A 16208-nucleotide genomic window follows, 5' to 3' on the forward strand; every position below is an offset into this window, starting at 1 on the left:
AGCAGACAGAGACTTGAAGCACTGCTAGTCTCTCAACTTTCTCTCAGGGACGTGAGTTGCACTGAGCCATTTGTAGTGCTTTCTAATTTAACTGTTTATTTCTTGTATTATATATTTATCTGTATATGATTTAACAGTTCATTTCTCGTTATATATCTAATTAGCTTTATAAATAAATATATTAAATTATCAGCAATTTGGTTTTATCTCTCTAGAGAACCCTGTCTAACACACGAGGTATTGACAAGATCAGGTATCAAGCATCAAAGACCCAAAATAATCATACTGATGCCAATTTAGGGTGCTGGAGTGGAGACCCAAAGCCCATCTGTAGACAATAGAACATCCCTCACTGAAGGGTTGCAATGAAGGAAGGAATGAGCCAGCCAGGGGTACAGTTAGCACCAATGAAACATACAACATTCCTCTAGTTCTTTAATGCTTTCTCCACCCCCAAGCCCACCACCCACTAACATGACTCCAGTTCTATCTTACAAATCCTGCTAGACCAGAGCATGTACACTGGTACAGATAACAGCTCTCAACACACGGAATCCAGGACAGATAAACCTCTCAGGAACAATAATAGGAGTAGTGATACCATGAGGGAAGGGGAAAGGTGGAGGAGAAAAGGGTAACTGATCGCAATGATCGACATATAACACGCAGCCCCTCAGGGGGACGAACAACAGAAAAGTGGGTGAAGAGAGATGTCGGTCAGTGTAAGACATGAAAAAATTTTTTATAAATTATCAAGGGTTCATGAGGGTGGAAAAGTAGGGGAGGGAGGGAAAAAATGACGAGTTGATGCCACCAGAGGCTCAAGTAGAAAGAAAATACAACATATTTACAAATGTGTTTGATACAATGGATGTATGGATTGTTATAAGAGCTGTTAGAGCACCCAATACAATAATGTATTGAAAAAATAATCATTCACGAATGATCCTAATAAGAGAAACAAGTGATATTTCTCCCCTCCAAATATAATCATAGCTCCAAAATAAATCAGTGGGGTCATGTAGGAGACTTTCTGTCTCATAATTCTGATTTTTGAAGGGGAAGAGGGATGGACCATGGGGATACCAACTAATGTATGCAGATATGAAAAACCAGAATAAACTGGCCCTAACAAAACAACAGTGCTAAAGACGACTTTCGAAAGAAGGATGAGGCATGCCTAGAAGTTGAGGAAAATTGTATAATGTTAGAAAGACAGCAAGAAAACCCTACCATCTTCCGGTACAGAGGATGGTGACCACACCATAACAAATACAACAGAATAATAAAGTTCAAGAGACTGAGAAGTCCATAAGCAAGTACCTGGCTTTTAAAAACAAGAGTCCACGTCTCCAGCAGCAGATTTATATTCACAGTGCTAAAAAAAATTGCCCTTTTGAGTTACGGATAGTGAAATAACTGCTAAATTACAGATAAAAGGTAACTATTGTTAACATTTAGCACACACAAAAAAAGAGGGGTCCTCCATAAACTGTAGACTAGACATTCCTCTGCTAATTTCCAGTAGTTCCCATTTTCAAAAGTATGAGGAAAACATCTAGAGAGGATATGAGCTTATTTACACAAAATCAAACCAACCAAGGCTTTTTTCTTTTTCCAATTAGTTGATAAACTGATAATTAGGAGACTGTTATATAGACATAAATGACATTAATGTCTTTAAACATTTGGTGTATTGTTGAATGTTTCTAGCATACAAAAAAGTGCAAATGAGAAAATGTATAGATTGAATGTAAGAAGATGGCTTCTTTTTCTTACCATTAAAAATAAAAACAAAAGGTAATCATGCTCCCCTAAAATGATAAGCCTTGGTTAGCAATGAAGCTGGGCCCTGCTCTCGGTCTTGGGCTCTCCCCACCAGGACCACCAAGCGGGGCTGAGATGAGCATACTACCATGAAAACAAATAAATAAATAAAAACAAAAATATCATATTTACACTGGGGGCTTCAAAAAACTCCAGGAAAAATGTAATAAAAAGATAATAAATTCCTTAGCTTTCTCTAAACATATGAGTCGAGAATGAATGCTCTCTTCCCATATGTAAATTGTGCTGCATGGAAGCAGTCCAGATGGTAGTAGAGAGGGTTGGAAACTGTCCAGAGATAAAACTCTTTGTTCAAGACTGGGAAGTCACTGCCTGATCCCAGAAGTGACACAGCATCTGTCAGGGAAGGTAATGAGCTCTGAAGGCTTTCCTAAAGATTTCCAACGACTCAAGATTCCTGGACTCCAACACTAATTTCACTTTCTTAAACCAAGGAAGTTCGTGAGGAGCGTGAAGAATAACATCTGGGAATGGTCTAGACTGCATCTGTGGGTTCCCTAACATTCACACAAATGATACCGTGAAATGAGTTTGAGAAACACTATGAGTTATATACCATATTTGGAAATTCTCACAGGTTGTATTAGGAACCAAATCTCTAACTTAACTCTGGTTTGTTGGTTTTTTAATGTGACTGTGGACAATCAATTTGTCTTTGGATCTTTGTGTGATGTCAGCCTAAATTCTTTAGGGAGAAAAAATGCATAATTTTCTTCTTTTAAGAATTCATCAGCCAAAGAACTTACTAATAAGAATGTGAAATAACCATCGATAGAGGAACTTAGTCCTCCGGTCTACCCCCTCACCCGATGCTCAGTGCCCCTCATGCCCTCCTTGAACACTGCAACAGTTCCACATGTTCACGAGGGCAAGAAAACTACTGTGTGCCAGGCACTGCTCTGGGCACTCTATTTGTATTCCCATTTTAACCTCACCATCTCCAATAAGTTAAGGCTTTTTTTTTTTTTTTTGCTTATAATAGGTGAGGAAAATAACTCTCAGTGACGTAGTATCTGTCAAAAGTCAAACTTGGTACTATGTTCCAGGGGTCCAAGTGTCATGAGAGTCCATGAGTGTGCTGCATCCCACACAGAGAGAAAAAAGGGGGTTAGGGGTTGGAAGGCAGTGTCTGATATAATAGTAATGAATAAAACCTCAAGTAATTTTCTTCTTTAGAAGGGACTCAGCATTCACAAAAGCCCTTTTGTGTTAGAGTACAAGAATGCTGCCTAACTCCTTGATCATTTTCCAAATGACTGGGTACCCAGACTGACACGGCTACTCACTTGAGAAAAAATGGCTACGCAGGTTAGGATGGAAGTTTAAACCACATTCACCACCCTTTCCATTTCAGAAGAGATTCCATTGGTTGCGAAAGAAAAGATCGATAGTATTTGGATGTTTCCCCACTAGGTTTTAATAACTAAGGCCCTTGGCTTTTGAGATCTGAGTCCCTTCAGTCATTAGATGACGTAACAAACCTTCTTTAACAAGTTCAAGTTTTCTGACCGAGACGACATCACTGGTCTCAGGCAGTTCTTACTGAGCTATCCCTCCCTCCTTGCCTCCCTTCCTTACCGAGCACATCGCCAGTGGCCATGATGTCGCACGTGTACATAGCCGCCATCAGGCGCTGAGGTTTCACAAGCAGTGCGTAGCGGCACGCTTCTTTCATGGTGGCAATCAGCTGTCCAGAAAAGGGGCCGTAGCAGTCAGGGAGCGCAGCTTCTCCTGGCGGGACAGGCCTCATCTCAGAGCAGCCCCCTGGCAGCCCTTGACGGTCCCCTTCACCAGAGCAAGTTCCAGCGCCCCCCTGCCCCTCTTTCACATCACTTTGCTCTTGATTCTGCTTATCGTTTGTTCCTTGTTCCTCAAATTTACTTAAGTCCCATTTTTCCAGAACAAAGCAGACACCCATGAGAGGCTCCTCACACATGGGACCAGCGAGAGTTGCTAGCTGAAAGCCATTCACGATCGGATTGCCCAAATCTCGGTATTTAGAGGCTTCTTTTGAAGCTTTGCTGACGGGGTCTGGCCACACTGAGTTCTGGAAATCTTCGCTTCTGTTCACTAGTATGTTGGGTCCACATTTTCTTGGCCCAAATGACCAGATTTGGTCCACAGTATTCCTCCACTTTCTCCCTGTTAGGTGTTGCTCTAGTTTTCCTTTGAATTCCCAAATTTTCTCTTGGGTCTTTTGGTGAATCATCTGAGAACTTCTGTCCTCACTCAAAGACGATGCCAACTGCTCCATCGAGCGGATCACATCACTGTTTTCTTCCAGGAGCTGAGTGACCTCTTCGGGCAGGGGCACGGCTCGCACACCGAGCGTGGCAAGTTTATTGGGGGTTGACATGGTGATAAGCCCATCAGAGTCAACTTGGACACCTTCAGGGATTCTGCTTTGATCTTCTTTCGCTTGATGTATGACGGCAACTTTTTGTTGTTTGCCTATTTCTTCATTGACCATGTCAACTTTGGGGGGCTTTGTGATCGTTTCTCTGAATGGGATAATGGGTTCAGATACACTAATTTGAATCTTTGCAAACCTACAGACAAATCCAAGAGAAAAAACATAAAGTTACAATCAAAATAACTCTTGCGTAAAAGTATTACACAATGAATAGTCAGCAAATGCACAAAAACAAATTATTTTATTATGAAAGATCTGTAATTTACATTGTAGTGACAAAGATTGCTTTTATGTCAGATTGAAAAGACTGCTTTCATTCTTTTGTTCAATCTCAAAATAAATGAACCATTTATTTAGATAAGAATATTTTGAATGGAAAACTAACGTTCTAATGAAAAAATCTGCTATCAAGTCAATTTCTGACTCACTATGAGCCTATAAAGGGTCTCATAGACTATATATAAATCTTTATGTGAGCAGCCAGCCTCATCTTTCGCCTGTGGATCATTTGGTGGGTTTGAATTGCCAACCTCATGATTAGCAGTCCAATGCTTATCCAACAGTACCACCAAGACTCCAAATGTTTGATAAGTTGATTTTGGCTCTTTGTGGCACAAAGGGCAGAGCAGAAGTGGCTCTGCTGGGTTTCCAAGACTAAATCTATTTTTAATAATCATTTTATTAGGGGCTTACAGCTCTTATAATAATCCATACATCCATTGTGTCACACACATTCACACATATGTTGCCATCATCCTTCTCAAAACATTTTTTCTATTTGAGCCCTTGGTATCAGCTCATTTTTTCCTTCCCTTCCCCACCCTCCCACCCTCATGAACCCTTGATAAATTATAATTATTTTCATATCTTACACTGTCTGCTGTCTCCCTTCACCCACGTTTCTGTTGCTTGTCACCCTGTGGGGTGGGTGGGTGGGGAGGTATATGTAGATCATTGCAATTGCCCACCCCCCACCCGTTCCAAGACTAAATCTTTATGGGAGTAGAAAGTTTCGTCTTTTCCCAAGGAGCAGCTGGTGGTTTCAAACTGCCTACCCTGCAGTTAGCAGCCCAACATGTAACTCTCTATGCCACCAGGGCTCCTTAATGTTTTAATAGGATGCATAAATTCTTTGAAATAGTATTTACTAACTTGAAGCGATCACAGGGGAAAAGCCTAATTGACTATGACCCTAACTAGACAACAGACTCAGGACTTCAGGGAAAATAGTCTGCATTTCCCATTGTACTTGGCATTGGTAAGGAGGTTCATCATAAGGAGGAGCGTAAGCCAGTGAGCCTAGTGCAGCACTTTCCAAAAGAACTCTGGGTGATGATAGCGATGTTGATGTTCGTTACCTGCACAATGAAATGTGACAACGAGCAAGTGAAAGTGAGCAGTGTCACTAACATAATGACTGTAGTTTGCACTAATTTTAAGTTTACATAGCCACCCTTAGCCACTGGACATCTGAAATGAGCTTTGTGAGCTTGAGAAACTGTTAACTATTTTACTGAATTTCAATTATTTTTATTATAACAGCCATATGAAACTAGTCTCTACTATATTGGGCAGCACAGGTCCTGAGCTTTACTTAGCCCGGTATCAAGTTCAGAGAGCCCCTTTTCCCACATGATGCCAAGTTTAGTTTCATGTGGTCATGAACACCCTTCCTAAATGCGTAAGTTCACAGATGGCAGAATTAGAAAATTGGCACAGATGAACTGCAATGACAATTGAACCATGCAATCTTTCACTTCCTCTTATTTTCTGTCAATCTTGTTCCCAGGTAAAAATAATGCTTTGGTCCGGTCTCCCTATATTTGTTATTGGCTATGTGGATTGTCATATGTATAATGTATGTATATGTGTGTGGGGTGGTGGTGGTATATATTCATTATGAAAGTCAAGGATCTAGGAACAATGCATTTCTCTTGGAAAAGGAATAAGTGAAGTAAATCCTGAAATCATAAGCTACTGAAATTTATATATTTGACACTGGACTTGTTTCTGTTTTCTGTTTCATGCATATAGGGCAGGGATCTGGTTTATCAGATTTTATACTTTTTGATAAATTTGAAAACTCAACAAAATGGATAATTTTCTGAAACTCGTGCTCTTAAAATTCATTTCCAAAGATACAGAGAACCTGAATATACCGTAACACATAGAAGATAAGACTATTGTGGAATATTACTTCCAGAAAAGGGTCTGGGTTTGCAAATGAGTTCACTCCCTTTCAAAGACTGTCCGCTCCAGTGCTCCCTACACTCCTGCGGAGCGTGGAGGGTAGAGGCAGCGACCCGACCCACCACTCTCTCCATACCCAGAGCCCACTAAGGGGGTACTCACAAGCCTAACTGTGGTTTGGTTTGTAAATCCCGATTGTAAAAAGCTAAGATGGCACAGCAAAGAAAAAATAATGGCTACATCTTTTTAAATAAAATGATCACTTATTTATGTACCCGACACTATGAATTTGCCTGCTCCTTAAAATGTATTTGCAACCCTCGAATCTCTACCTGCAGAGCCTCTGTTCCTGGTGGTCTGCAGATGTGTGGTGGGGAATCATCACCTGCCTGGCTCACACATTTCCAATTGAGGCTGGACAGGGCAACCCTCTGGCTTCTTGTTTCAATTTTCATAGTGTAAGCAAGCGCTACTTTCTTGGTCTGTGTAGTGCTACACTCTTCATACTTTGGGTGCTTTGCGCCGGTGACTCACTGTTAAAAGGGCGCTCAAGTATAGTGCTGAAAGCCTATTTGAGTGTTTTGTGCCTCAGGGAGGAAGAGTGTGGTACTTAAGCTTCAGTCAGGCTGGTGGGCTGCGAGTTCAACATCAGTCCATCAACAATAGACACTCAATGTCCCGAGTTGTCGCTCAGGCAGTTTGTCTTGTGGTGACACCGTGAAGGCTGAGCAGAATTACTTCACAGGCTTCCAAGAGGCGCACTGTCAGGCCGGCCTTCTACACTGCCCTGGGGAGTTCACACGGTCAGCCAGCCTCTGGCTAGGAGGTTAGCACTCAACGTCCTATGCTACCCAGGGAGTTCATGTATTAAACAAAAACACACATACAATAAGGCTATGTATTGATCATCTGATGAAAATGTTGTGACCAGAGGCTCACAAGAACCTCTGTATTTTCCTCTAGGGCTGCGGTTCTCAAACTGTGGGTCGCCACTCCTTTGGGGGTTGAACAACTCTTTCACATGGGTGGCCCAATTCATAACAGTAGCAAAATGACAGTTATGAAGTAGCAACGAAAATAATTTTATGGTTGGGGTCACCACAACATGAGGGACTATATGAAAGGGTCGCGGTATTAGGAAGGTTGAGCACCACTGCTCTAGGGATAATAGCTCAGAATTTATTAATCAGGGGTTTACAGAGCATTACTGCAAATAATGAAAATTAAATCCATGTTTACTCTTTAATTACTATAACCATCTTCTTTTCATAAGACGGGTAAACCAAGGTGAAAAAGGTTAAATAACTTCCTCAAAGTCACATGGCTAGTAAGTAGGGAAGCTGAATTCAAATCCAGGGCTGACTCCAGAATCCATGCCCTCAGCCTTTATGCCACACTGAAAAGGCCAATTCAAAGGGACATGAAAGGAAAGCATTCAAGGCAGTATTAAATCATGTGTTTACTATGAGTATAGAACCTGATTTGTATTAGACTATACATTAGAATAATATATTACATTAAAAGGGCACATAAAGTAATCTAGGAGACCATTTTCATGTAAAATTGGTAAATTGAAATTTAATAAAATGCAATACCCATACTTGATTTCCGGAAGGAAAAAGTCTTACCAAAAAAACTGAATAATGTATTTTCAATTGTCATTGTTAAAAAATAACGTGTTCATATACTTAGAACGTCAAGAGAAACATGGCCAAGCTGTAAGAATATTTATAAAACTATAAGAATATTTATGACATTGTCCTTGGATCTGGTTGTATAATAACGTAAAATTGGTTGTGGGCCCTTCTCGTCCTTCAATTATCTGAGGTTCCCAAGAGGTCTATAGTGGTCACTTACAAAATTAATTAAAACCAGTCCATCCTGTGGAGACCTGTGTATGACAGTCACACCTACCAAGCCCCTCAGAGCCAAAGGCTCTTTAAAATCCTGGCAACAGCTAGTTTGTTATTACTTTAACAAAGAGCAGTTGCCTCCGATTACAGCAAGGCAATTTCCTGTGGCTTCCTGCCATATCTGGATGTGAAGAACTCTTGACAGTTACCTGGCCTAGAGACAACAGGTGGTTTCCCCGTCTCCCACTGAGGTATAAATGCATTCCAGAAAGTGTGTGTGAAAGGTTAAAAAAAAAAAACCAAACCCATATAATAAAAGGGCCAGATCTCTTCCATGCACTAAAATATACCCTAGCATTGTTACCTGTCTAAGTAGAGTGGTGAAACTTCTCAGTCATATAGAACAGTGGAAGAAACCGCGGTGTTGCAATGGCCCAAACTCACCAGCTGCTCTAATGGAGAAAGATGCCGGGGATAGGGGGTGGTGGTGGTGTCTGCTCTCATAAGGATTGAGTCTTGGAAACCCTGTGGGGCAGCTTTATTCATTGGGAGCCCTGATAGTGTAGTGGTTACACTTTGGGATACTTACCACAAGGTCAGCAGTTCAAAACTGCCTGGAGCTTGCTGGGAGATTTTTCCACTCTCATAAAAGTGTTCTGTAGGCCCACTAGGAATCACCAGAGACATAATGGCAATGGGTTTTGTTTCCTAGGGTCACTATGAGCTGGAATCAACTAGATGGCAGTGGGTTTGGTTTTATAAAAGTCTACTAATCTATGCCTTATCACAAAATCCATGTAAACTACCACTCAAGTCAAAAAGCAAACATGGCCAGTCCTTAAAAGTCCCCATCATGTCTCCTCGTGATTCCACGAAGGTAAACGCTATCCTCATGTTGTAATCACTGAAGTTCAGTTTGGCCAGCTTTTTAAACTTTGCATTAATAGGCTCAAACATGTACCTGGGGCTGTCTTTCAAATGGCTTATTTATTTTTTTGCCTGAAATTACACAGCGAGATTTATCCATGTTTTACATAGTTATACATTGCTCAATTATGATTATTCAATAGAATTCTACTGAATTGATATACCATAATTTCTATGTATTTGATTCAGTTGTTTCCAGTATTGGGCTATTAAAATTTCGTGATAAATATTCTTGATGCATTTTCCTAGCCGTGTTGAGTTTATGGAGAGCAGAATCGAGGGTCGATCTGCTAAGTCATGGAGAATGCCTGTCTTACCAGGTAATACCAAACTGTATTCTGGAGCTGTAACAGTTCCCATTCCTAACAGCTGTGGGGGTGAGGGGTGAAGGCCTGCTAGTCCACATCTTGGCCACTACTTAGTGTTGACACTTTTAAAATTGTCAACGACTTCGGTGAGTATATATAATGAGCATTACTTTCTCATTTTCATGTCATTATTACTAATAAGCTGAATACTTTTTTTACATTTACTGGTTTTGGGAATACGCTTGTCAACTGCCCTTGTTTCACTTTCTAGTGAGTAGTTGTTTTTCTTATTTACTTGAAGTGATTTTTTAATATTTTAGATTAGTTGGTTGATATTTGGAAGTAAATCACCAAGCTTCTCTCCTTAGCTCCTTAGCTGAAGTCCCAGTGAAACCTGTTCAGCACCATAAACTCGCACCTCCATCAGGGGCTGTGCCGATGTCATACAGTCCTTAGGGTTTTAATTTACAATCTAACAAGAAGGCCTCCTATTCTACTTCTTTATACATGTCTCACTGGTTCTTTGCATTTCCACATAAACTTTAGGCTCAACTTATTAAACTCCACACATAAGTACATTCAGTTTTGCACTGAAATGGCACTGAATCTGTTAAGGGAGAACTGACATCATTATAATATTGCATTTTCAAACAATACATATGTATGGCCAGATCAATACCAGGCTGGCTTCTAGCAGCAAGTAACCTTGAGTCTTCCCCACCCATGCGGAGCTGACCAGAGCTGGCTGAAACAACTAGCAGCAAGTGGCCTTGAATCTCCCACACACACCTGCGGAGCTGACCAGAGCTGGCTAATGACCCGCTTTGTTCTCGACCTGCCGCTCTGTACCCGGCACCTGCGTGGCCCGTTTGGCTCAGTGCCCACTCTGCTCTCGACCCTCCCTTCTGCACCCAGCACGGCCCATTTGGCTCAGTGCCCGCTTTGTTCTTGCCCATCAATCTGTACCCGGCACAAATACACCCTGAACCAGGAAGACACCTTACATTCCAGAAACCCAGACATACCTGTCCATATAAGCAGCAGCCCCGTAGCCTGCAATGCGACTCACCCAGCCTGGACATTGTGGACTGTGGGACTTCGCCCAGGCTGGGTTTTTCTCCCGAATAAAGCCTGTTTGTTCTAATTCGACTGATTTGGTCTCTGGCACCTCTTGACTACCTTACAACATACAGCATATACCTCTTATGCTTTATGGTTTTTGCGGAGGCCCCATTAAGATGGGTACATTTCTATTCCTAAGTATTTGATAATTTTGTTAAGACTTTAAATAGTAACCTTTTCATTTTGTTTATTATCTTGATCTTGAAAATTTAGGAACCTTGCTGACTTTCACCAATCCTAACAGTTCTTGTAGACTTCTTGAACTTTTAGTACACACTCATTTCATTGGCAAATAATGACAGTTTTGTTCCTTTTGAATTCTTATCTGTTTTATACTTTCTCTTCCCTAAGTCTTCCAGTACAATATTAAATAGAAGTTTTGAAAGTGACACACCATTATCTTATTCCTGATCACAAAAGGCTTAAAAAGTTTCCCAAGCAAGTACCTGCTTGATACTCCATTTGTTTTGAAGACCCTATCAGATGAAGGAAATCCCCTTCCACTACTAGTGCACTAAGGGTTCTGCTCCGGCACGGATGTAGAATTTTATCAAGTGCTTTCACCAATTGAGATTACTTTCTTCTTTTTCTGCTAACCTGGTAAATTTACATGAACTGATTTTTCAAATGTCATTACAACTCTGAACTCTGTTGAGCTGTAGATACTACATGGCTTTCTACTTCTCTTTGGTCAGACTTTCCTAAGAATTTGTCCATTCCCTTTACAAGTTAAAATACACTTGTGTAAAATTGTTCATTCAAGTCTTCCACATTTCTTGTCCCAGGACAAGCTATTTAGTACCCAGTTTATAAGGAGCCCTAAACTCCTACATGACAACGAAGCGTGTGAATATAATGACCTTTTACCAACACCACTGGATTCAATACCTTCAGGTTTTTAAACCACATTTAAATGTCCCATACATAAAACACCACCCTGTTTCTGGTCACAGCCACACACTGTTCTCTTAAATTGGCCATCACAAAAACACGGGGTTCATGCAAAACTGCTTTTGCAGGGGAAAAAAAATTATTGTGACTAGAGAGAACCTTCCCAGGTGACGCCAATGGGTACACTAACTCAGAGCAAGTTGCTTGATGCTAGCCTAGCGTGCCCCCTCATATTATTCTCTAACATTAGAACCTGTAGAAGTTCATAACAGTGGTGACAAAAGTGAAAGAGAAGGAAGATCTACCCTTCCAATTTTACACTCTTTATACCTGATGCTATAAAAGTTAAAGAAGGAATAAGCAATAGCACTCTTTGAAATTAAATAACAAAAACAACTTTCTCAAACTGGCAAGAGTTCTTAAAAATTCTACCTGGATGCAGATACTTGCAGCAGGTGAGCTTATTCTTTTAATACTACTAGTAGTTATACTAGTACTGCAGTTGAACTGATTACAACACTTAGTAATCACATGTGTGTCAGACTGGAACTGTGATCTATATGGTTTAAGCCATTCACCACCTTTTTAGCCAGGCATCTCTGGGTGGCCTCAAACCTCCATCCTTCTGGTTAACAGCTGAGCACATTATGGTTTGTACCACCCAGGGACTCTACCACCACAAGTACTAGCAATTTTATTAGGTTGTTGTGTAAGATTAAATGAGCCAATAAAGAAATATGATTTAGCACAGTGACTGGCATGTTGTATATAATTATGCTAATTCCTTATAATTATTGGTTTTGCTATGATTATTATAATCCTAGAAAATTTGAAATTAAAAGAAGAGCCATTTCAGGGCAATTCACTAACTGGGGGAAAAACAAAACAATGGCTAGTAAACACGTGACAAACGCCCCATTTCAATACCACTAGGAAGCCCTGAGGCTGCTCTGGGGTTGGTGTGGAGGCACGCAGCACTCGGTGGCTAACTGAGAGGGGTGTGAGTCAGAATCGCCTCGAGGGCACACAACAGTAGAAAAGTACAGGGAAGCTGGTCCTACAAGCCCATCCATCCGGAGGTGTCTCACAAGACCTCCCTGTGCAGGTCTGCTTCAGAAAGGTCAAGACTGGAAACCCTACGAAGCAGTCAGCTCTTCTCTGCACAGAGGGGTTGCCATGACTCAGCAGCCAACAACAACACAGCAAGTACAGCAATCTAAACTAACAATGACCATTGTTGATTTGACTTCTAGACCGGTGAAATCACATTCCAATACTTATTGCTAGCGATAATGTAAATTGGAAAGGTCTTTCTTGAGGGAAGTATTGAATGTAAGCCTTAAAATATGCATACCTTTAAAGCTAGCAGTAGCATTTCTACACGTGTCTATCAACCAATAATTACAGCGGGGTGTACGACAATCTGTGCATATTTGGATATGCATAGACTAGTCTGGAGGGCTTTACATGTGGATAGAGAGGTGGTGACCTCTGCATGGAGATTGAGTGATTATTTTTAGTCTTCTGTATCTTCCTAATTGCTCCAATACTCATACAAGACCTTTTATATAAAAGTAAAGAGGCTATTTTCAAAGAGTGATTTATGATGTCCATTTTATGACACATTTTCCTTTCACAGAGAAGAAAAGAGCTCTGGAAGGGTTACATTAGAGAAGACCAAGCCAATAAGGAAAGAAGTCCCTCCCTCTTCATCACAGTCTAACATTCATAAAACGAAATGTTTCACTGGTTGCCCTGGCGTGCTGCAATGCTGTGCATATACTTAAAGGAAAACACACGTAGATGAACACATTTTTGACTCAAACAATGCAAAACTATCCAAGGGCAGGAACTGAGAGCAGGTATCAGTTATTAGAAGTGAGACTATGACCCACTAACAGGTCATGTTTGAGTTGAGGGCATTTCACTCTGTTCCAACAACACACCAGTCTCATGTCAACTGGCTCAAGAAACGCCACCACAGCCCCGATTGGGAGCGATTCCTTCCCCAGGTCTGTCTTTATCATCTGACCTTTCTTTTAAGTCATCCAGGCATCTTTGAAGGTGGACTTCCCCTGCAGTGACTAAAACATGCTCTCCCGTTTCCTGGATTAAAATCTGGACGCAGGGATCGGCTTGGTTTAACAGCTTCATTCCTTTGACAAGCTGAGGCATTTCGCCTAGGTAGGAAAATGAAACACTGGTTAAACATGACTAGTCCAACTGAAAGGCAATGGCTAAGACCACCACAGGGAGAAGGGCAGTGGAATAAACCCTTCAAACAATGATTATCCACAAAATGCAGACACGGGAAGAAAGACCCTATTCTAGTAATTTATTTGTGCAGATAACTAGAAAGAAATGCGGTGATGCTTAACACCAATACTCCCAAAGCTGCCCTCTCTCCTCCACAAACACAAATACCATGAGTACCACAGAGGGAGATGAAAGAGCAATTAAGTCTGCTGCTAATCAAATACTGGACATGTAACAGGGTTTGGAATCTAGTCTGTTAAGATTTGTTTGCTAAAATCCCAAATATAACAGCTCCTCCTTGCAGTAAAAATTCCTCTTACACTTGATCAGTAAGGATGTTCTCATGTAACAAGTCTGGGCAAACAAAACACCACAAAACACCTGGGCAAGCAAGGCCACTTAGATAAGCAATAGAGCCTGGGGGGGCGGGGAACAGGCCCCCGAGGACACCTGGCCCTCAGATCCATGCTTCCTTTGCTCAAGGTTGAAGTCCTGCCACTGTAACAAAGCCATTCAATATTCCTTGAATTAATATAATATTAATGTATTATAATAATAGCATAAAGTATATAATTTGTTTGATTTTCAATCAGTCTCTGAAGCAGTCTGGAAGTAGCCAATCCCTTGTTTCCTTCTGTCAAAGTTTGCAAAGATAAACTTACAATTTCTCTAATCAACCTGGTCTGTCTTCGGCTGAAAATGACAGGCATCTCGAGACCCTTGTTTCCTGGCATCAGTTACACTTGGGAATTCACCCAAATCTTGTTACAAGTGTATACATGTACATAACAGAGACGGAGCACACCTCTTTCTCCCGAATAGTACAAAAATAAGCACAAGCCTTTACTATCATATTCAATGAAAAGGAACTGTAGGCAATATCGGAGAGGTTGCAAGCTGGGTTTCAGATACACTAGAGAAACTAGAACAATCATGTGAAACAGAGTTTTATCTATTCCCCAATACACTTATGCTTCTGCTATACTATAGTTTATTTGAATAGCACTATAAAAAAGTTTCAAAGCTGCGTGAATGACAAAAATGTGCCACAGATGCATGAAGTGAGGACCGCCGCTGAAACCACGGCACCACCAGCACACGGGGTTGTTTGGTACAAACCTCCGATGTGTGAAAGTACGCAGGGGCACGATGCAGGAAACGATGGCACGGCAGCTTTGCAGAGTCAGCTGTCTTCAAAACAATCTTTTGCAAAAGTATTTGTCAGAATTGTGGGGTCGCTTGTCAGAATTGCTGTGGATTTCATTTCTTGAGATGGACTGTGTAAATACACGTTTCTTTAAAAACAAAAAATACCTCTAGATTCCTTATCCCTCAAACCTAAATAAAGGAATGAATGGTGTAAAGAAAAAGGAGGAGGAAAAGTAAAACTGAAATGGACGTGGGAGTCTTTCATGGCAAGCACGTGTATTAGGAAGAAAAGAACTGCGCAGTCCAGAAGAAAGCGCCTTTTGGCTTAGAAATCTAGTCAGCATTATCACAAACCAACTCGCCATTTCACCCCATGCGTTACAGGGGCTTTGCGCATTGCATTCTGTTTGTGCTTTTAGCACATCATTGCCTTTTCTTTAGAGATATGGGCGTTGTGGTTACAGATGGAGATCCTCATCAACACCTTGGGTTGGGCTGCTTTTTCAATTGTGTTCAGATTCAGCGGCTACTGATCACAGAAGGCAGGCCAGAGGAAGCTTCCTGCTCCTGATCACTCGGAGGCCAGGGCTTCTGTCTTGGAGGGAAAGACGTGCTAGCTCCATGAGCGCTTGCTTTTCAACAAGGCAAACAACTGAAATCACAGGGAGATGCGGCAGCGCAGCGGTCTTTTTCATGGGCTACAAAAATTGATGCGGGTGCAGAAGAAAATGCTACAACTTCCATTCCTATTCACGTTTTAGATCACAGGAGTGTTTCTAAGGAGCCTGTGTGGCATAGCAAGTCACGCATTGGGCTGTTAATCACAAGGTCAACAGTTCAAAATCATCAGCTGCTTCTTGGGAAAAAGAGCAAGCTTTCTATTCCCATTGAGAGTTATAGTCTCTTTGCTAGGCACATACCCCAAAGAAGTAAGAGATAACATAAACAAAGCAATAATGATGGCTCTAAGGTGAATCACAGATTTTATATATATATATATAATATATATATATATTGGCTTGCCCAGTTTTAACCCCAATCTAGGAACAAGTAGTATTTATGACATGGCCTTCCTTGAGACTCACTCTCATGTAAAGATCACTGGGTGCTAGCACCCTCACACTTCAAGCCACCTCTGGGCCTCACCGACAGGGAGTGCGAGTCCACCACAAGCAGGGCTTAAAAAGAGGCAGCCTCACTTGATGTCAGCATATCGCAGTGTCCCTGCTCCCAGGTACATGGAGTTAGAGA

The 16208-nt window shown here is 41.3% G+C and overlaps 1 protein-coding gene across 2 annotated transcripts in view; it reads right to left on the reverse strand.

Moving 5' to 3' along the window:
- Positions 1-16208, reverse strand: part of EFL1 (elongation factor like GTPase 1) — a 157955-nt gene that overhangs the window by 23686 nt on the left and 118061 nt on the right. For both annotated transcript variants that reach the window (XM_045286370.1, XM_045286369.1), the window contains exons 16-17: positions 13585-13732; positions 3427-4397 (exon numbers count right to left, since the gene is read on the reverse strand). In XM_045286370.1, coding sequence (XP_045142305.1) covers positions 3427-4397; positions 13585-13732 — 1119 coding nt within the window. The remainder of the gene's footprint in view (positions 1-3426; positions 4398-13584; positions 13733-16208) is intronic.

Source organism: Echinops telfairi, unplaced genomic scaffold (genome assembly GCF_000313985.2).
Source record: "Echinops telfairi isolate 266 unplaced genomic scaffold, ASM31398v2 ScPeMD7_7;HRSCAF=31, whole genome shotgun sequence".
In the NCBI taxonomy this organism is placed as follows: domain Eukaryota; kingdom Metazoa; phylum Chordata; class Mammalia; order Afrosoricida; family Tenrecidae; genus Echinops; species Echinops telfairi.